This window comes from Oppia nitens, unplaced genomic scaffold, assembly GCF_028296485.1.
Source record: "Oppia nitens isolate AA-2021 unplaced genomic scaffold, nextdenovo-longstitch-racon4-pilon3 scaffold4_pilon_pilon_pilon, whole genome shotgun sequence".
Taxonomy (NCBI): domain Eukaryota; kingdom Metazoa; phylum Arthropoda; class Arachnida; order Sarcoptiformes; family Oppiidae; genus Oppia; species Oppia nitens.
In genome coordinates this window covers 6,079,437-6,103,170 of record NW_026533232.1, presented here as the reverse complement: position 1 = coordinate 6,103,170, position 23,734 = coordinate 6,079,437, and the positions used below count along the sequence as shown (strand labels likewise).

General features: G+C 27.8%; 4 protein-coding genes across 4 annotated transcripts; 3 read left to right on the top strand and 1 right to left on the bottom strand.

Annotated features, from left to right (window-relative positions):
• Positions 1-12: 12 nt before the first annotated feature.
• Positions 13-1,381, top strand: LOC128959591 (DNA/RNA-binding protein KIN17-like). Its single transcript, XM_054305586.1, has one exon. The coding sequence runs from the start codon at positions 131-133 to the stop codon at positions 1,355-1,357; it is 1,227 nt and encodes a 408-aa protein (XP_054161561.1). The 5' UTR covers positions 13-130; the 3' UTR covers positions 1,358-1,381.
• An 87-nt stretch (positions 1,382-1,468) lies between these two features.
• On the bottom strand, positions 1,469-2,957 carry LOC128959592 (ethylmalonyl-CoA decarboxylase-like). The gene is made up of 3 exons (XM_054305587.1): positions 2,815-2,957; positions 2,249-2,534; positions 1,469-2,163 (listed from the first exon to the last, which is right to left on the bottom strand). The coding sequence occupies exons 2-3, from the start codon at positions 2,504-2,506 to the stop codon at positions 1,528-1,530; spliced, it is 894 nt and encodes a 297-aa protein (XP_054161562.1). The 5' UTR covers positions 2,507-2,534; positions 2,815-2,957; the 3' UTR covers positions 1,469-1,527.
• Positions 2,958-5,497: 2,540 nt separating this feature from the next.
• On the top strand, positions 5,498-6,637 carry LOC128959598 (DNA-directed RNA polymerases I, II, and III subunit RPABC1-like). Its single transcript, XM_054305594.1, has 6 exons — positions 5,498-5,692; positions 5,754-5,842; positions 5,893-5,954; positions 6,010-6,230; positions 6,309-6,477; positions 6,540-6,637. Exons 1-6 carry the CDS (start codon positions 5,636-5,638, stop codon positions 6,572-6,574), a joined length of 633 nt encoding a protein of 210 aa, XP_054161569.1. The 5' UTR covers positions 5,498-5,635; the 3' UTR covers positions 6,575-6,637.
• Positions 6,638-13,937: 7,300 nt separating this feature from the next.
• Positions 13,938-23,681, top strand: LOC128960549 (zinc finger SWIM domain-containing protein 4-like). The gene is made up of 9 exons (XM_054306662.1): positions 13,938-14,869; positions 18,865-18,964; positions 19,580-19,707; positions 19,780-20,072; positions 20,165-20,269; positions 20,339-20,810; positions 21,373-21,528; positions 21,595-22,267; positions 22,329-23,681. Exons 1-9 carry the CDS (start codon positions 14,374-14,376, stop codon positions 23,596-23,598), a joined length of 3,693 nt encoding a protein of 1,230 aa, XP_054162637.1. The 5' UTR covers positions 13,938-14,373; the 3' UTR covers positions 23,599-23,681.
• The last annotated feature ends 53 nt before the right edge of the window (positions 23,682-23,734 follow it).

Sequence of the window (23,734 nt, the reverse complement as noted above, 5' to 3'; positions counted from 1 at the left end):
TAAGACATATATTGTGTAGACGTTATTGATGTGCAAAACAAACGTATTATTGTTGTCAACACTTTGTCATTGATTTCACAGATTATCTCATCATTTGTCGCATCACTTATTGGATCAATTGGTGACCGCAATGCCAAAACACGAAGCATTTACGCCGAAAGCTATCGGCAAACGTATCAAATCGAAAGGTCTTCAGAAATTGAAGTGGTTTTGTCAGATGTGTCAGAAACAGTGTAGAGACGAGAATGGCTTCAAATGTCACACAACCTCTGAAGCACATCAAAGACAACTACTTTTATTTGCCGAAAATCCACACAAATATATGGATGCATTTTCATCAGAATTCCTCAAAGACTTTCTTCATCTTATTAAGACACGATTTGGCACCAGAAGAGTGTTCGCCAATCAGGTCTATCAGGAGTACATCAAAGATAGAGATCACTTGCATATGAACGCCACGCGATGGGTGACACTCACCGGAATGGTTAAGTGGATGGGAAAGAAAGGCATTGTTGTGGCCGATCAAACTGAAAAGGGATGGTTTATCACATATATTGATAGGGATCCCGAAAAAGTACAAAAACAGAAAAATCTATTAAAGAGACAAAAAGTCGAAAGAGATTATGAAGAAAGACAGCAACTGATGATTGAGGAACAGGTCCAGAGAGGCAAAGAATTAGAGACCAATACTAGTGATAATTCTCACGACAATACAAATGATACGAAAAAAGAATTAAGAAAAGAAAGAGAAGAAGAAAAAATAACATTTACTCTAAAACCACGAAAAGTCGAGGAAAAACTTATTACCGATTCTGAGTTGTCAGTAATGAATACAAACAAATTGATTACTTTGGATAAAACAGATAAAAGTGACACCATTTCTATATCATCTAAAAGTTCAATGAAACGAAAATTGAATGTAAAAGATAGTTATAATAAGAAGTCAGCATTAGATCAAATAATTGAAGAACAGGAAAGACTGCGTCAAAAGTCAGAAAAACACGATTATTGGCTTTTGAAGGGAATTATTGTTAAAATAATAACCAATTCTTTTGATGAAAAATATTACAAAAAGAAAGGCGTCGTCGAAAAAGTTGAGGACAAATATACTTGTATTTTAAGAGTACTCGATAGCAATGATGTCTTAAAATTAGATCAAAAACACGTCGAGACTGTTATTCCGCAAATTGGACGCAAAGTTTTGGTATTAAGAGGTCTTTTTCGAGGATTAGAGGCAACACTTCTCGATGTAAACTACGATAAGTTTTGTGTGAAAATCAGAATTGATTCAGAAGTGTCCAAAGGACGTGTTGTCGATGGCATCAAATATGAAGACATTTCTAAATTAAATGTTTAATCAAATGACTGCTAATATGTATTAATAACTAAACTGTATATTATTTTATATTATATTTCATTTTATTTCATTAAAAAACAATTATTTAAAAACCAAATCTAATAAAAATCCAAATTAACAATAGATGATTAAATACATAATATAATACAATAGATTAATAATAGCAACAATTATTTATGTTTAATATTTTTAGCTAAAGCCTGTTGATGAGCGGGTCCGCCCCAAACTGATGCAAAATAATCAACTTCTTTCTTGAGCGCCTCCTCTACTGGTAGCCAACGGGCGGCGTTTACTATACTTTTGATGGCCCGTAATGTTTGGTCATTATGTTGGGTGTACTGATATAACCATTCCTTACATTTATTTAAAACACTATTACAATCATTTGGGTCAAAGTCACGGATTATGTGCTGAACGTATCCAATATTTAAGGCTTCGTCGGCTTTGATTAGTCTTCCGGACATCATTACGTCCAATGCCTTACATGAACCCAGTATTTGAACTAATCGTGAACCACCTCCCCATCCAGTGGTCACTCCTAACTTAATGTGAACAAAACCAATGGCCGCATCGGGAGTCATAATCCTAAAATCACAGGCTGTGGTCAGCTCTGCTCCGCCGCCCAATGCTTTGCCCTCCACTAAAGCCACAGATAGTAACGGTAAGGCTTGAAGTCGAGTGAAGTTGTTATGCATAAGAATAGCCATTCGACGACCACCTTCTGAATTGTCTATATGTCGGACTGTATTGAGATCACCGCCCGAAGAGAAGAAACCATTGCTTCCGTATATAATCAATGCTTTTCCCTAAAAATGATTACAAATATAACAAACAATGTGTCTAAACCTAAAATAAACTGTAATATAATTATGGATATATTTGAATGCATACTTGTGTCCATTCTTCTAATTCAGTGATAATGTCAGCCATTTGAGACATCATAACTCCAGACAAAGCATTTCTTCGTTCAAAACAATTGATGCAAAGTGTGGCGATTCCTGTGGTATCATCTTTGGTGAGCTCAAGATTACCGCCCTTATAGTCGTGATATTCTCGTCGGATATTAGCAATCAATGACTCGTTTGAAAGCGATTTACCGTTCATTTGTGTCGACTTCACTGTCGAGTTGTTGACAACAGATCCGTTCATTTTAGCCGTCACTCCGATGCTTGAGATTCTGCGTATCAAACAATTAGTGAAACTATTATTATTTGACACAACTTTCCTCATATGAGACACAACTTTCATAATATTACTCTTTTGAATTAATTATCACAAAATACACTTATGATATGTATATAATATAATAAATTTCTACTAATATTTAATAATAATAATAATTTAATTATATTTACTACAATTATTTACGGATTAAAAAAATATATAATTATTAGATTTGATAAAAGATTACAATTATGGCAATAAATGTATTAATATATTATAAATATTTTCATTACTTATTGAATAGACAGTGGAGTCGATTGATGTGACTATTGGTTGTCTATTACTCTCTCAAATCATTTAAGAGGTTGTATTCAAAACATAAAGAGATATATCTATAGTTAGATTTATGACAAATGATTTTTGTTTGAAACAAATGAATAAAATTATATAAAATATATTTTCAAAATATTGTGGACTTTACTAGAAATATGTTTTCCTTGATTTAAGTCAGTCCTCGTATAATAAGACAAACTTTCAAATGACATAAACAATTGATAGACTAATTGCATCACTTTTCAGACGGATTGTAATTATTAGATATGATTGACTGTTGTTATGGTGGACTCAGTGATGTCACTGATGATGATATGTGATGATGAAGACTATGTCTTAGATTATGTTTAGTTAGTAATTGAAAAGGAAATTCCAAGCAATTTATGTTTTATTATATGAAATATTGATATAAACTTGACTGAAGTTTGTTTGCAACCAATCGTTTACTAACAGATATCTATCTATCATTTAGTGACACCTCCTGTATTGGCACAGATGTAGCCAATCCACACAACTTTCCTTTAATATGTGACATAACTTTCCTTTAGTTTATACGTAAATTGAAATGCCGTATATTTTGCACATAATTAAAACTTATGACTACCAATGAGATCAACAATAATTGTAAAAGTTTTTTCACTCAAATAATTGCTAAATTATTGACATTCACAACAACTTTTTTAATACATGTATATAATGTAGAAATGTTTTATCAATTACTACATTGTATGCATCAATTCGTCAAAATATCATTCAAAAGATTACAATAAATTAATGAATACAACCCAAGAGCTACCATAACCTCCACGCCCTGATAATACCCCCTAAACTACTTTCTCATTGAAAATAGCCTAATATTATATACAGTATTACAATATATGGTATTTTCTTGTTATACTACTGTACAGTACAATAAATATACAGTACATTATTGGTAATACTGATTGAATGGTCCTAATTTCAGTGACTAATAAAAATGAATTAAATTTCATCGATAAAATCACTAAATTATAAATGAGGTCTCAATTCGTCAATGAATCTAACATTTGCTTATAATTGAAGTAAATATGAAAACAATTCAGCATTTATTTCAATTTAGAGATGGCTTAGAGATAATATCAAAGATATTACGACATTAGTGTTCAACAATTCATAACAGTCTCATAATATTTAAGTGAAATGTATTTTTTAAAGGTTCTCGCATTTGGAGAGTTAAACAAACAATTAATAAGAAAATATATATTATTTAAAAGAGAAATAATTTTTGTGTTGGCTTTCAATTATAACATCCTTTGAGGCTTCACATTGACCCCAATGGAGGGGCAGTCGAGGGCTAACACAACACATGAGTTTTATTTTAATTAATCACAAAATATAATACTATTTAAACGCTTTATTTATTTTTAATTTAATTCATTTTAGAGGTCATTCATGTTTTGTCTATTTTGTTGATCTTTGTTTAATTAATGTTTAAAAAAGTTTCGTTAATAATAAAAATAATTTATATCATTTTAATATAATTTACATTTTGTTTATATATTTATTTGTAATACATTTATTATATTTTTAAATATTTAATCGATTAACGACTTTTATTATGCATAAGATTATAATAAATTTATAATATAAATCATAATAAATATATTTAAACACATAGTTGTCTGCATTTAAACTCTATCTACAAAGCAATCGTCGTATTCAGGGTTTTATTAAATCATAAAAATGACAACAATTTGCAATAACATTATAATTACGTTTGCAATTAACTTAACATTGCTTACAATTTTTCAATATTTATTAAAAATATTTAAATAAGAGATAGATTTAAAATACACTATAAATTTATATAAGAGTATAGATAATTATAAATTGATTTAGTAAATAATACTGTATATAAATATGTAAGTATATACTTATTAACAATATGTTATTATATTATATATAAAAATTAATTATAATTAAATATATTAATATTTCGTAAAACTACATCTATATAATTCACTTAATATAAACACATTTTAAAATTATGAATATTAGTATAATTTTGTCAATTAATGAAAAAAGTTATTAAAATATAATTTGCTCATAATATTGCCATTAAATACAGAATATTAATTAATTAAAATTTAATATAATGATAATTATAAAACTATTTAAGCAAGTCATTTTTTGTTAAAATAATTTTAAATATATATATGCATTATACTATTATTATTTTGATTTGTATTTAATAAATCAATTTAATATAACTTAAATATAACTAGAAATATAGGAATATTGTAGTAATATTTCAAAAATTATTTGTTAAGAAAATTCAATTATTTATACAATTTGTATATTTATCCGATTTTTTGTCTATCAGTGCATTGACTGCACTATTGTCTTATAGTGTGTAAGAGTAACCATAGATGTGATAATTTATAGCATTTACTGTAATGTCACAATTTGTTTGAATTGTTTTAACATAATTTTATAATATTTTATGTAATCATTAAATATTTTAATATAATAATAAAAATTTTTAATCGACTTATTAATAATAAAGTTATTGTATTAATAGTAAAGTTTTAATTAATATTATTTAATATAATTTATACAAAATATCATACGTTTATAGTTTGCAAATAAGTGTACGTTATATATGAATGCAATTCAATGCATAACATGTGTTGCACTCTATTGTCAACAAAAACGTGACTTTATTTACGCCAAAAAAATCATTTGAAAAGTGGTATCAAATTAAGACATTTTTCATACAATTTAGTGATAATTAAAGAAGTGATGGACGACGAGGCAGAGACATACAAATTGTGGCGAATAAGAAGGACTATTATGCAGGTATTATCACCTAATTTAGTCCAATATGTCATTTGATAATTGAATTTAATTTGATTGTCAGTTATGTCACGACAGAGGATATCTGGTGACACAAGAAGAGTTGGATCAAACACTGGAACAATTCAAAGAGACATACGGAGACAAACCAAGGTATCTATTATTTATATATTTATTATTATTAATTGATTTATTTTGATTAGTGAGAGACATCCGGCCAGAAGTGATTTGATAGTACTCGTCGCCCATAACGATGACCCAACAGGTTTGGACATTCATCTGATTAATGCATTTCGATGTAATCTTACGATTAATTTCAGATCAAATGTTTGTCTTTTTTCCCGATGAGCCAAAGATTGGTATAAAAACAGTGAAGAATTATTGTCAGCGAATGCAAGAGGAGAACATAACTCGAGCCATAATTGTTGTTCAGTCGGGAATGACTCCTTCGGCCAAACAGGCGCTCACAGATATGGCCCCCAAATATATTTTGGAACAGTTTCTTGAATCTGAATTACTTATTAATATTACTGAACACGAGGTGTTTATTGTTTGAATTTAGGATAACTGATCCCAATTTATTAATGTAATACATTATATACTTTGCTATAATGAACAGTTAGTTCCCGAGCACATGGTTTTGACACCTGAAGAAAAGGCAGAACTTTTGGGAAGATATAAGCTTAAGGAAAATCAATTGATGAGAATACAAGCCAGTGATCCGGTCGCCCGTTATTTTGGACTTAAAAGAGGACAAGTAGTGAAAATTGTCAGACCATCCGAAACAGGTTTTAATTTAATTTTGACACTAATTTAATTAAATTTTAATTAAGTTTTATTTTGCGTACAGCCGGCAGATACATATCATATAGATTAGTGGTCTAAATGTAATCTCCGATATGACAATTTGGGTTCATATTTAATATTAAAAAATTAATTACAACAAAATAATAAATTTAATTAAAAATAATAACAAATGTATTTATTTTTGGTTTAATTTTAATATTATACTCAACAAACATCTGTCCCAAAGCATAGCCAAATCAGTGCCCTCTCTGGCACAGGAAGTTTAGGGTCATTTCGGTCCTTATTTCTCATCATTTTTCTACTATTATATAATTTTTATTATATCTCACTAACTGAGAGCATAAGCCCTGAAGGTTTCTCTCTCTCTCTCTCTCTCTCTTTCAGTATAAGTAATCCAATGTTTAAGTTAAATATAAATTATACGAAAAAATAAAGATTATTATTATTAACTGTTTTGAAATAAATTCGTCTTTTTATCATTTGATTATTTGATTTATAAATAACACATTTTTTATTTATGATTTATATTTTAGAAATTAGTTGAAATTTTTGTTTATTTGATTAGATTTTGCCAAATAATTAGTTGATTGTTATCAGTGATGATCAAAGCGACAGCTCTGACAACAATTACAGTTAAAAGATTGAAAGTCTTGTCTGGTTTTTCAAAGCAAACAGTGAAGACCAACACAACTGATAGCTGTTGTGAAAAGTCTGGGCTATGAAAGCAATGCATTATTATTATTGAAGTCATCCTAAGATACTATTCGTCTATTGGTTAGAAACTTGTTTGTCAGTCGTTTTAAATGTTGTAGTCTTTATTGACTGGTATTCATGTCTAAAGTTATTGTCGGTATAACTGTACCGTAATGTTAAATCTATATATTGTGTGGGTTATGGTAGGGTAGCTTTGGTGTCCACTATGATATCCATTGGATAGCACAGTGTTGTCTATAGTCTGTCATAGTTTGTCTTTGACCGACAATGTAATTGAGCCCAACAGCTAATAATGGGTGTACTGTACGCTATATATATTACACAGGGATTCATAGTTAACATATTGAATAGTAGTCCCGTCAATGCAGGCATTTATAACATTTGGCCGTAGCTTTAGATTTGTATTTATATTCAAATGACTGATCTTATGATTGCATGAATAGCTTATATGCATTAGCTTTGCTTTAGATTTACTTTTGCATTACTTTTAGGACTCCAGTTATTTGGACTATACTTTAAGGCCAGTTTGGACCAAACAATTGAGAGCACACACACACTCATACACTATACTGTATATACAAGTATTAGATATATAGTGTTTTCAATATATTTGGGATAACCTGTTCCCTGTGTTGTGTTCCCAGTTGTTCCCATAGCCAGACCAAAGACCATTTAGGCTCTTCAATAACAATAACATTGTTAGCGAATAACTCTACACACTATAGTGACTATACTATAGACCATAAAAACTAAAATTTCAATTCTTTTGCGGACAAAAATGACATTCAAATCGGATTTTACATCAATATATGAAAAATATTTTTGCGAACTATTTATTATTGTAAATATAGTGTTCACTACTCCTTCAAAAATATCAATCAATCTTTGAGTTCAAAGCATTTCACATACAGAATAGCAAAATGCAAATCCATTTCTAACTCAAATATCTTTGCATTTATAGTCATATAGTTATACCATTAAAGAAATAAACTTTTGAAAACAATCTACTCTTTAGATTCATATATATATAATACACGATTAGTCATAAATCCATTAATTAAAGATAACAATCATTCAAATACAACCTACCTTTAAATGTATGAATCATAAAACGACCCAAAATTTTTAATATGTATTTCATTATTTAAATAAAAATAGTATATTTGATTGAATAATCTTATTATTGAAATATGCAAAATAATTAATCGAAAAATATACAATTATTATAATTTAACAGTTATTCTAATATAATAATGATTTCTAAATCAATATATGTATAAAATATTGATTACATAATCATGAAAATAAGTTATCTATCATTTCATAGCAATACAATCTACGTGTGATATAATGACTGTAAGATATTTGATGTAAAGAGTGATATATTGAAAGAAACAAAATGATTATTTTAGTAAAGTATTATAATTACTGTAGAAAATTAAAATAGATATTGTAAATGTTTAGACTAGCATTGTCAAACATACACCTTAACGACATTTTGAATTTTGTCTATAAACGCATTTAAACAAATTTAAAATATTTAATATAAAAATTACAATTATCCGATAACAAATAATTATTAAAAATTATAATTAAGTGATTAGTTCTTATATTATACTACAGAAATTTATTTTAAATGTAAGGTAAGTAAAGTAAAAATTACTTTTAATACAATAAAAAAATTACTTATTTAAAAATGTTAATTTATTTTTGCTACTAAATAATTTAATATAAATAAGATATTTAATAATAAAACTTTACAACAATTATAGTACTTTTAAATAATATTTATGTCTTAAAATACTTTTATTATCTTTTAACTATATCTTTGCTAACCTCAAGATAAGGATGTTTGAAAAAAAGTTTAAATTATAGTATGTTATGAACAATAATATTATATCATATAATTTATATGAAAATAATACACAGTTTTCTCCAACGAGTCTAATGCATGTAATACGAGTCACGAAAGTGAATATAATTTTCTTATATTTTAGTTACTCTCGTCGTTAAACTTTATTATAACATATGATAGCAGTCGGAAACAGATCCCAAACATTATGTCTACCGGATCTTAATATACCCTAAATTATTGCAAATTAATTGTATGTAAATAAGTATTAATACTTAAATTAAAAAAGTTAATATAATGTACAATATTTTACTAACTTGTAAGTTAATGTAATTGTTACTATTTATATTATAATTTCTAGAATATCACTGAATATACTGTAATTTATTTTAGCTTTTATTTATATAATTATTTAAAGATTTTAAATCTATTAAAATTTAATTCACTTAAATAAAAGAACATTTTATTCATAACTAACCTAATATATGTAATACATGTATACTGTATTAATTTGTATGTAATCTATTTACACAATTATAGAAAATAAATACTGTAAATGCATTTTATATCGATAGTAATATTATATTTTAATAATATTTTTTTAAATATGTAAATATAGTGAACTATCGATAGTTTAATCAGGTTATATTATAAAAATAATTTTTGTGTCAAATAAATAATTTAAATAATTCTTAAAACTATGACGGCCTTAAATAATTAAATAAGTAAATAATGATTTAAAACGGAAGTTTATATATATAAATACTATATAAACTACAATAAAGTATATGTTAAACATATATCCTGCACTTAATTTGACAACTAAATTAACATTAAATTTTATGTCTTTAATAAACATTAAAAATAGTGACAATAATCTCGGCTTAAGATAAAAAATTACAAGGAAATGATTGTTCAAATTATTTGCTGATCAGTCCTATCATTTCAGTCATTACTCCCAAGTTTTGCAAACTGTCTCCAATACTGTATTTGTCATTATATTATTATTATTATTATTTGGGGTCTATTTTAGCTTATATGAATCATTAAATATGATTGTGCATTTCTAGATGTTAATTTTAAGTTAAATTAAAGTATTAATATTAGTTAAATAATAAATAATAATTATTATTAATAATAATTTAATTTAAAAAATGTTTTAAGTTAATTATTATTATTATAAACTTTTACATTTATTTATTATGTTTAATTATCTAAATTTTGGGAAGTAATTATCCCAAGTTTACTATTAGAACTAATTGTATTTAAATATTTGTTGCAAAATACTTGATTATCATTGAATTGTTGGCCTATTATACTGTATAGTATATACTATAAAATACATTATTATACATATTAAATACACAGCATATTATAGTGTCCTTTAACATATTAACTTTTTAAACATTATATGATATTAGTAGTAATTTTTATATTTGAATGTCACTGGAATATAATTGTCATACTATTAATAATAATTAGAAAAAAAACAGTTTGTCTAAGTTATGTAGAAACAACATTGTAAGTGATTATATTATTTTCATTTAATTTTGTCAAATATTCAGTTTAAATAAATTATTAAATAAAAATTTAGATTATATTATATTGCATTATATAATTTGTAAACTTTGTAAAATATTAAACTTTAACTGATAAATATATTAAATATGAAATAATAAATTTAATTAAGTTATTTAATAAAAAATAATAGTAAAATTGTTACATAAATGAACAGTTATAAGACATAACATAATTTATATGAATAGGGATTAGAGCAGAATATCGATTGCATATTAAGCATCTCTGCATTAATCAATAAAAAGTGAAGTTTTAATGCCTCACATATATAGTATATACAGAAACAACTGTTATGTGCATACAGTCAGACATTAGTCATGTTTGAAAGTATTAACAATAATAATAGACAAACTTTAGGGACTGCAGGGACTGTAGGAACTGTAGAAACGGACAAACTATTCATATGAGTGTCTATATTCTCATTTGAACCACTGATTCAATTGAATCCGATTTCAATCAAACTATATTTCATAGTTTTTCTCATTTCTATTTAAGCCAACATTTGCTAAGTCGTTCAGATATATAACAGCTATGTTTCATAATATTTGTTACAATTATATAAAAGAATAGCATAAAAATAATGTAATTTAAGGGTAAATCAATAGCTAAAAAATAAGTAATATAAACAGTAAAATTGCATTGTATTGAAACATAAATGAAATAGTTTTGAATGGAAAGTACCAGATTAGGGCTGAGCTAAGAGACAGAGATTTTTGGCAAAAATGGTATAATAGGAAAGTCTGATAGTTGTGAGCAATAGCTGCAAAAGGCGCAGCACTTGTAGTTTAGTGGCATTCACCTACATTGTACTGTACTGTACATCACCATTAATACCAATACCAGTGCCAATGCCTGTGTCACTGGTGTTTGGCGAGGGATTCTCATAATAGAAAGTAGCGATAGACTGGTGCATATGAGGTATAAGGTGGTTGTAGAGGTGGAAGTGCTCTACAAATATATACGATATATCAAATGTGTTTGTATTTGTATGGGAAATATGACAGAATGTACTGAAAGAAGAGACACACCATTATAATACACATACAGTCTATACATTTGTCACATGTTTTTGAAGGTGGAGGCCATTGGGAACCAACTCATTGTAGGCGATCTGATCCATACTATTCACACACATTTCAACCAAACAACACATCCGACAATACAACCAATACTGACGATTCCTTTAGAGATTTCTATACTTATCAGACATTGGTCTCAATAGGAAAAGTGGTAATCGGGAGAAAAATATAGATTTCCATACATAACATATTAAACTAAAAAACAACTCAACATAGCTTAGACACTAAAGGCATAACCATTAAATAGATTAAAGTGATGACCAATTTGGTTGGGATTACATTTAGATATAAAATTAAAAAATATTATAATATAAAAAATTAGAAATTATACAAAAGGTAGTATTATATATAAACGTAAATTTACAATTAATTGTTTGCTTTAAGCATAAATACATATTTTGAGGGCTAATTATATTTTTGACAAAAGAAGGAAATAATTACTATAATAATTAAAATAATTTTTTGTTGTATAAATAAAATAATTTAAGACAATTATCATAGTTTATTATACACAAATAATATTTTTAACTGAAATAAAAAAATTAAGTATATTTATAAATATGTATATTTAATCTAATCTAAAATTACTGTAATTTAAATTTTAAAATACTGTAGTCAACTATAAAAAGTAACAAAACAAATATAAAAAATATTGTATAACAAAAATAAAATAAAATTTTTGTAAATATAGTGTATTATGATATTTATAAATAGACTAAATTTGCTGTTCAAATGGTACACATGAAACAAATTACATGTAAAAAAGTTGCATTGATTTACTTTATTTCCAAATTTATTTAAATTAACTGAAAAAATGAATATAATTATTTCAACATTTATTAACTATTTCACAACTTATACTAAGAAAATTACAATAATATGAAAATAAACTGTATTAACAGTAAAACAAATTATGATATTTGTCATAACATTAAATTTTAAAATAACAAACCATTATAAAAAATCACATATTTTATAAATTTTAAATAATACTTATATTGAATATTTACATTTAATAATAGGGCATATATATATATATAAATATATAATTCATATAATACGAATATTTAAAAAATAACAATCCTATCAAACCCGAAATCGACTTCACTTTGTTTTAGTAGTTTTTTAACTTATTTTTAAAATTCAAAATAATTTATTTGTTGAGATAATTTGTATTTACAATATATTACAATTAAGTTATAAATCAATTGAAATATAAAGTTATTTAATCGTTCAATGCTTTTGCGTATAAACTAATTAAATTAAATTAATTTTTGTTTATTTGCCGAATTTACTTACAATTGTTGGTAACTTTCTTGTTAATAATAGTTCTTTAAAAAATGTCTTTAAAAAAGCATTTTTAAAGTTGAAAATAAAAATATAATTTGAATAGTCTTAAAAATAATAATTATAGCATTTTTAAAAAAATATTTATATTTAATATATTTTAAACATAAAAATATTATTAATTATCATATATAATATCATAATACAAAACATTATTCAATAATCTTATTTTTAAAAAATATTTATCATACTTTATGCATTATTGTGCAATATTGGCACAAAAAAGTAGCTCAAACTATCTTTTATTATAATTATAAGTAATCTATAAGTAATTGGTATAATCAAAATTATAATCACAAATAATAATTAATAAAATACTGTATATTAAGCTTTAGTTGAAATCAACGACAAAAAACAAACAAACTGTCATTTGATTGACTGTTTGTATGAAATTGGTTGCACTCAAACACATTGCGATAAAATAATTTGTAAACTTTTTTTTTATTGATATATAGTATTTAGGTATATGTATGAATTTATATGAATTTATATGAATTTATATATATATTATACCTGCAAATACAGTGTTTGATAACACAACACTCATTTTATTGACAAATACTTGAAAAAAGGGGTGAAATTGAATGAGAAATATTTGATATATAACTATAACTTATATTTAGTCTATAAGTATAAATGAAAGCAAAAAGTAAACTACAGTTCAGTGAATACGAGATGTGATGTGAAATGAGTTTAAAGAAAGAGAGAGAAAGAGATTTGGAGTGAAATGAATGTGAATTATATGTGAATTATAGCGACTCTACTACTACTCTAATACTACTCTACTATTACTATACTATTAATGCTATTAAATGCCAGTAAACGCATGCTCTGTGTGTTTGGTATAAACTGTATGTACAGTATATGTAGTGTATATGTTGTATGTGTTGTGTGTTTAGTCAGTTGTGTGCGACAGTTGTGTAGTGAGTGTTGTGTTTGTGTTTATTAGTCAATACATTGAAAACATGTATTTATATTACTATTTATATTATAATAATTGTATTGTTTGTAAATTTTGGCCACAATTATGACCTAAAGTGATGCCAAACACGACTGTCCACACTGACACACATACCAGTGCTCATTGCCAACCATCATATCATGAACTTAATCAACTTAACCATAGATTATCATATATTGTGGACTATTGGCCACCAATTGAATCGATCGATGCCTTGAATTGAATCAATACATGAATTGTTGTGAAGACTATTTGCCATAAATAGAAATACCTGTCATATTAGACATCGTCTCAAACAATGGCTTTATTTGTCAATAAATGTCTCAAATGATACTAATGTCTTAAAATGGCCGCTAATAAGAGATTATGTTGTGTTCGCGTCGGAAGAATATCGTCACAATTGAATCACAATTATCACCCAAACATCAACAATGATATGAATATTGAGTCCAATGTGTTGACTAATGGTACGGATTATCGGCTAAATAGTTATCACAACAACTGTGTCACCAATTATCACAACAACGGTAGCCATTCGTCATTGTCTTCACGCAATCATCTATTAGGAAATGGCCGACAAGTGGAAACATTGTTGGATATTTGTGCAAAAGTGGTGGCAATTCATGTGCCATTTCAAAGGATTGAGGAACGATATGAACGAATCCCTGAACCCGTCCAAAGACGGATTATCTTCTGGTCCTTTCCTCGAAATGAGAGAGACATCTGTATGTACTCTTCTCTCAGCAGTGAATGTGCCGCTTGTGGTGACACTCAGAAACTGCCCTTTTATAAAGGTTTACGACTATTTGAAATGGGATCTGTTGACAATGTTCTTCAAGTCGGTACGTATACTCTATTATCTATGTCTATCTTCACCATAATATACCAATACAAGCATTCATACAAACATTTGCAGCAATTATGTTCATTTCATTATTAGATATTTTCATTGAATATAATTTAATAAACTTTAAAATAACAAAACAAATTATATTCAATAATATAGTAAGGAATTAAATGAATTAGTAATTTATATGTTAACCGAGTAATTAAATTAAATGTTTTATAACAGTAGAGTTATAATATTGTTGATTATATTTATATATATATATATATATATATATATATATATACTGTATATATGATATTATATTATATGAAAAAATTGCTCAATTTTTTATTACTAGCTGTTAGTCTTTGTTTGCAATAAATATTTGCAATAAATACAACATAGTGTGTATGTATGTGTATGTATATATATATATATAAAAGTAGTGATATTTTGGTAGTGGTGTGGATACGCCTGTGTTTGTGGCACTCATTCAAATAGAGACTGCAATTATTTTGCTAGTTATTCAAGTTTTTATACAGTCTTATGGTAGTGTAGTGTAAGTCCTGTTTTCCCTGACCGAGTGCTCAGCCCAACCAACGCTAAGTTAGTGCATCTAAAAGTGAGAATCGCCGCCAGCGCTCACAAAACTACTTACAATGCATATCAAGTACTTTACCAGTCGTGCCCTCCTATCACACAACTATCAGCTATCGGTGCCGTTGTGAACAATACGGTCTTCAATGACTGGTATTCCGTAAGAACCAAATGAATGCCAGACATCACATCATACTTATATTACTTTGACTTTCAAACATTCACTTTCAACAACTTCTTATACTATTTTAATATATCAATAATATATATATATATATTAATTAACCCATTATTTTATGATCCATTTAATTATTAAATTAAGTATTAAAGAATATATTGATTTGGTTAACACATAAAATAATCTAAAAATATATTTGAAACGAGACATATGTACGATAAACACAATGTCTGATATTTATGATTAGGCTTTAGACCCAAACCTCTACCCATTAGGCGGTCCATGATTTTAGATATGGCCCTCAAGTCAAGAATAATGTAAAGAATATAATTTGTGTTTCAATGTCTGCCTCCCAGTGCTTAACAATTGAATGTTTTGCCGATCGAGACATAAAAGACATTTTGGTTGTAAAAAGTATTTTTACAATATATATATATATATATATATATAATTAAAGGATCGATAGCTGAATCTCGAATCATTTAAATGCCTTACAGTTTTAATATTTTTCTCATCGATATTTTCAAGTTTTCATTAATTAGATAAATAAGTCTTTCAAATAAAAAATGTTTATTTTATAACTATTTAACTTTTATCTCATGAATTTTTTTGATAGTTTTTTAAAACAATTATTTTGAATTGAATTAAATTAAACATATATATATATATATACTACTGTACTTGATATTAGTGATTTAAAATGATAATGTTGTTGTGTAGTAAGTTTTTGTGTTGTATTTGAAGAAAAAAGTTAATGCTTTATGTATATACTGTACTAAACGTTAATGACAGTTAGCTTAATATAAAATTCAATGTATGTATTGTAGCAGTTTGTGGACCCAGAGCTCATAGCTCATGGTTTTTAATATATTTGATGATAAGATTTGGCTGAGTTATGTTATGATGATGAGAGGCAGTCAGCAAACTGAATGAGAGCTCAGTTATCCCAAAGCACGGCAATCGGTGCGCATGTGTTCGCCATTGAATCCCAGAGATTGTGATGAATCAGACCTTTATATTAATCCAGATGTGAAACAATGACTTCACAACCAATGGATCCATACATTGAGCTTTCAATTATTGATCGCCACTTCTCTTATAAAACATTTTTTTAATTTAGCCGCAGTTTTGTTAAAATTTGAATTGCAATTTTAGTCACTAAACATTAATTACTAATCAAGATTTGCACATAAATTAGAAACAGCTTTAAGTATAACAGCAGTGATTCAAATATTTTCTTTGAAATATCGCATATATTCATATAAATTATATATATCTTATTTAATAAATAAACTTAACTATATTTATACTAATTAACTAAATCTTTAAATAAGTATAACTATTTTTATACATATGTTTGCTATATTTAAATGCCAAAAATTTATAACATATTTTTTTAATAAACACATTTTTGCAAATATTTACAACGAGTTAAATAATTATTTGCTTATTTTATATAATTGTTATCATCAACTTATAAATTTAATTACAACTAATAATTCTACTAATTTTCATACAATTTGAATTTATATTATGCTTATGGAAATAATGAAAAATATTAATGATAAGCATACTTATGATATAAAATTATATAAATTACTTTACATTATATTAATACAATAATTGTTAATCAATTATTCATTTGCTTAAACAATTGAAATACAGTATAATATTATATTTCTTATATTACTATTAATGAATCATTTATTTTAATGTCAATCAAACTGAATGTAGTTACAATGTGTATGCAGATTGTAAGCATTTAAATGATTTAAACAATTATATCTATGAAACACATATTATTTGTTATACTGTGTATTTTTTAAATAACATATATGTAAACTATCATAAACTTTTTTAATCCAAAAAAAACTTTAATCCAATTATCCATATATTTATTTTATTGTTATTCAAATGATATGTGAAAAATCGCCATTTGGTTGATAAAAGACGTCAAACCCGTCACGTTTCTGCATTAGACTCTATTGTTAACAATATATTTGTCGTCCAAAACATATTTATAGTTCATATGTGATTTGACATAAAAATTTTATTATTTTTTATAATATTTTTAATTTAAATTTTTAATTTTGATGTTTAAAAGTTGATGTGTTTGAGGCGCAATCGTGTTTAGACCTAACGGAGTGATCAGAATATTTCGTCCAAATATTTTTTAAAAATTTACTTTTATAATATTTCTAATATATTTTATTGATTTTATAATAAATTAAGTATGAATTATAAAGCAATCAATGACAGCATAGATATCAACAGAATATTTAAAAAATAACTCATAAATATTTAAACTGTTTGTAGAAATGTTATACATATTTTACTTAATTTATTTATTATTTATAACAACATTAACCGTTAAGAATATTGTATAATAAAGTTTTAATTAAATTAAATGAATTTTTTATGTTGACAACGATTTCTAATACATACCTACGGTACACATATATAATTAATATATTAATATAAAGAGTGTTTTCTTAATAATGGATTTTAATTTTTAATTAGACTCAAACTGAAAATATATAATTTTAGTATTATATGTAATGTTTTATTTGATATAAATATAAATTGCATTTACTTTGTAAAATCAGATAAATTTGTTATATATTTATGTGAGAAGCGGACGTCCGGCTCATACTGTTTTTGGACAGACACTGACTGATAGTAGTTAGTCTATAACAAGAAACAGGTGTACTTTATAGTGAATACTAAATTATATCCATGTCTTTCCAGTTTCTACACAATTATATCAATTAAACCACAATCTAATATATACATTCAGGATATATTATTATTATTATTTAACGAAGTTTTATTTTTAATATATAAATTAATTTTGAATGTTTTTATTTAGTGTCTAACTTAATATACAGTAGTTGTATATTTGAAAATTTGTTGACAATTTACACATTTTCTTAAATTGAATGTTAAATAGAGTTAATGCGGGTTCGACTCAATGACTGGTATTTTTCAATTGAGATTTGAAATGAGTTGTTGTTGTTGTACAGTATTGTATTGTATTGTATGTATAGTTAGGCCCTGAGGCAGATGCAGGAGAGGTAGTTGAGTCCGTCACCGTCACGGTTGCAATGATCATATAAATTGTTAAAAGGGGGCATTGGTCCACACCTTCCGTTTCCTTTTATATATTAAATTTATTTTTAAGTTATATAGATATATATTATGTGATATAAAATGATTACTTTTATTTATTACAGGCTTTCATTTAAGTGGTATAATAACAACAAAGTCTACATCACAACAATCTGGTTATACAGAGGCAGACAAGCGCTACAATGTCTCCATCACTTTTGACAGGTATTACCACTATTGCCACCATTACTTGTATTACGATAAACACAAATTATTTTCAGACACTTAAAGCCATTAACAGTAATATCACAATTGTTTTACTACTTTACTACTATTATTCAGTTCAAAATAATTATATTGAAGCCGACCATCACTTATATCTTATTTTAAGTATAATTAAACATTGAAAAATCAAGTAATTTATTTACTCATGCGGTATATTAATACAAAAGTTATTAATATTTTAGAAATTTTGTAAATTTTAAATTAACTAAAAAAAGTAATAATGTATGTATTAAAGGAATAAATATATTATTTGAATATTAATAAAACATCTGAGATAGTGAACTATAAAGATGAATATAATTGAATTTTGAAAATGATAGCATAAATAGTTGTTATATTTATATAATTATAATATAACACATTTATATTTGTATTTATAGTTTTTTTAAAACATTCGTTGACTAATTTTGAAGTTTAGAAACTTACTTTAAATTGAATCTTAAGTTAAGATACTGTTGTATTAGTTAGTTATTAAAAGCATTGCTTTTATCAAAATGAATAAATAGTGATGTCTTAATAAAACAACTAATTGTATTGATTTGGTTTTGTCTTTAGATGCAAAATAACTTCAGTTACGTGTAGTTGCGATACAAAAGATATATTTTGGTGCCAACATGTGGTCGCACTGGCGCTGTATCGTATCAGAAATGCCACTTCTGTTTTACTTCGGGTTCCCATATCTGGTAAGACCTATTGTTATCAATGATTAATTGGATTATTGAAAATGTTATTTATTTATTTTTTTGATAATACAGAAACATTATTGCAATTGGATAGACAACAGTTACAAAAATTACTTCAATACCTAATAGCCGAACATCATACCGAAGTATTACCGACTGCTCAGAAACTGGCCGATGAGATACTTCAGACCCGTTCCATTATAAACAAAATTGCCGGCGCACCCGATCCTACTGCCGGTGCTTGTGCTGAAGATGAACACAGCTGGCACTTAGATGAGGAGCAAGTGAGCGAACAGGTTCGCTCCTACCTATCTCAAGGGGGCTATTATAATGCAAACAAACAGCTCAACGCATTGTTTGCCAAAGTATGCATTTTTATATTAAATCTAAACTAATTTCATTAGCAATTTATTAAATTATGACCACAATTTTAATGGTTTTAATAATTGATATTTAGGTTAAGGAAATGCTGAGGGCTAAGGACTCTAACGGTTCTCGGATGTTGAGACTCATAACCGAACAGTTTCTTGCAGACCCTAGACTTCCCATTTGGCGATCACAGGTTCTATTGAATTAACCGTTTATTTGTCATTTCATTTACTGATATATATTATTCATATATAATTTATAGGGTACTCCAATGACAGATAAATGTCGACAATTATGGGACCAGTTGGGAGCTCTTTGGGTTTGCGTTGTTCTCAATCCGCACAGCACTCAGTCAGATAAGAACAACTGGAGGGAGCTATTAGAGAGATGGTCTCGATTACATGTCTGTCCTTTAGAAGACGCGGATTTTCGACCACTTAGTAGGCGTCGACTGCAGATATTTGACTCATCCGATGATGAAGAAGAACAAACAGATAGAAATAGATCGACATCTTCTTCAGCATTATCCAGACATCACTCGAGTACCAGAAGATCATCAAATCATACAAATTCATCACTACCTCGTACTATATTTCATAGGGCACTGGAAGCCAGTCATTTAGAGTGGGATAACTCACACCTCAGGTTTATCCTCGAACACGACGGTCCCGTTGTTGTCTATGAACCGCACGCTTCCGAGACATTTGACTATCAAGGATATCCACTTTGGAACGGTATGTTTAAATAAATTATATTTAAATAATAGATGTGACTAACCTGTTAATATAGAAAGTGTTTATATTAATTAATATACCGGTACTTTAATAATTATTGTAAAAATGAATGAATAACTAAAAATGCCATATTTACCAAATAAGTTTTTAACTCATTATTTTATTTTAATTCTCTATAAAATGTTTTCAAAATAATATGAGTTAGTTATTTAAAGATAAAAAAATAGTAATTTTATTCACTTATTTTGCACTAAAAATTGAATATTAAATTAAATTTGATAAAAGGTTTATGTATAAGGTTTATGTAAAAGTCAGCAAATAATTATAATTTATTAAAATTAAAATTTCAGAATCACTTATTTTCTGCTATTTGAATAAACGACTGATATATAAAAATTTGAATTTAAATCAATGCTCTTATATGGCATTCCTTAATATTTGCATATTTTCATTAATGCAAATCTCATCGCTTTCTTTCAAATTTGAAATTCAATTTAAATAAAAATTTATTAATATATACATATAATAAATAAATATATATATAATTTATGCATAAATACAGAGAGCATACCAACTGCTTGTGCCAGAGTTGAAGCTCTTCGATCTCATGGTTACCGACAGGAAGCCCTTCGATTAGCCGTATCTATTGTCCGGACACTTAAAAAACATCAATTGGACTGTCAATCCATTTGGCATTCAGATAATTACAAACACGGGGGTAAAGATTAAATATATTATTAATATAATCACAACTAATGTACCGGTAATTCAAATATAATTATAGCTTCCACTTCATCGGGATCATCATCAACTACACATTCCTCTCACTCAATACATTGCAATACTGAAGGGTGGATTGGTCATCCACTTGATCCAATTGGATCTTTATTCGATACATTAGCTGAAACATCACTCACTTCAGATAGCAAACCATTGGACTCATATTACGGTTCATTTTTGACTGAGATCTCAAACAATTCGAGTAATACAACCAATAATAACAGTCAAATGGCTTCAATATTACATGAAGAGTCTTTGGCCAACAATAGTTCAAATCTTACGGTTCCTGTGATCAGAGAGAGACCTCGATATCATCATATGATTGTTCCCGGAACTAGAGATAGAAATGAAACATATTTAACATTAGCAATGGAGGCCGGACTTATTGGTTTAGGCCAACAGCGTCTAATGCCAACCGGTTTTTATGCACAAGAAAAGGCCTGCAAACAGGAGGACAAAATGATTGCCAAATTACAAGACATCGAAATCGATAGCATTTTACTATCTGTTCTTCGTAGACAAACAATGACATTTCTAGAGGGCGGACCATTTAGTGGGTTAGGCACTGGTGTTCACCCCGAAAGTGTTCCGATGCATACATTTGCCAAATATTTATTTAACGCTTTACTTAATTCTGATATTGAGTTGGCATACAATGTCGGCTTAAGAGCTATGAGGTATAGGTTTTCATTTGTAAAGGTGTTGACAAATCATTAATTAATTTGTTTGACTTTTAAGGCTTCCAATACTTGAAAATCACGACGATATTGATGATAATGGTATTGCTATCCATAGTGGAGTATTGGGACGATATCCGCGATGGTTTACATTAGCGCACATTGAGATGCAACAGTGCTCTCTGGCCTCAACAATGTTGTCGGCCGCCAAAAGTGATATGACTCGCTTAAGACTAGTTTTAAAGTCAGCGTTACGTAACATTCATAGTTCAACTCAACTGTTTAAGTTAGCTCAGGACGCTTTCCGAATTGCCGCACCTATTGATGGAAGTCCTAGACATCCAAATTTATTACACATATCATTTGATTTAGGACTACAAGTGATGAGAATGACATTATCCTCATTAAGTTGGCGTCGAAGAGATATGGTTCGATGGCTGGTCACATGTGCCACCGAAGTTGGTCTCGATTCTCTTATTTATATAATGACCAACTGGTTGTGTCTTTTTACACCCACCGAAGCTACCGGTCCTGTGGCCAGTTCTATAATGTCTCACTCGACTGTTATGCGATTATCCCTTGATTTTGGTCAACAGGAAGAGTTATCGAGCTGTGCCAGAGCTCTAGCTCTTGAATGCGCCCAAAAGGATCCACCAAATTGTGCTCTAAATGCTTTAACATTATGCGAGAGTGATCAGCAAACATTTGAGAGCGCCTATCATATTGTATGTGAAGCCGGTGCTACTGGTGTTATGAATAGTTCACAACTGTTCACAGTAGCCCGATATATGGAACACAGGGGTTATCCCGTACGTGCCTACAAATTGGCTGTGTTAGCCACTAAAGGAGTCCATATTTCATATAATGGCGATAACCATCCATCGATTAATGACGTCCACTGGGCTTGTGCTCTGGCACATGGCTTAGGCAAAAACGAGTTGTCAGGTCTGGTACCACTGTTGGTCAAGAATGTCCAGTGCGCCCCTGTATTGTCAGACATATTAAGACGCTGTTCAATTGGTGCTCCCGGTGTGGGAACATGTAGTAGTGAAAAACGCAGATGTTTTAAATCATTGCCTTTGGACAGACCTCCACTACGACAACTGTTGGACGCAGCCATTACTGCATACGTGAATACAACACACTCACGTCTAACACATATAAGTCCCCGACATTACGGTGACTTTATTGAGTTCCTCAGCAAAGCTCGTGAAACGTTCCTATTGGCACCCGATGGTCACATCCAGTTTGCATCACTCATTGAAAATATGAAAATGGTATATAAGGGCAAAAAGAAGCTCATGTTTCTAGTCAAGGAACGGTTCGGTTGACCCAACCCTTCATTAGACACCATTAACTAATTTAACTTAACTTCCATTTTTTATATAATATATTTTATTTATATTACGTTTTTAGCAACAGTTATGCAAAAATCCCAATTAGTGCAGAGCTTTTATCATAACTCAT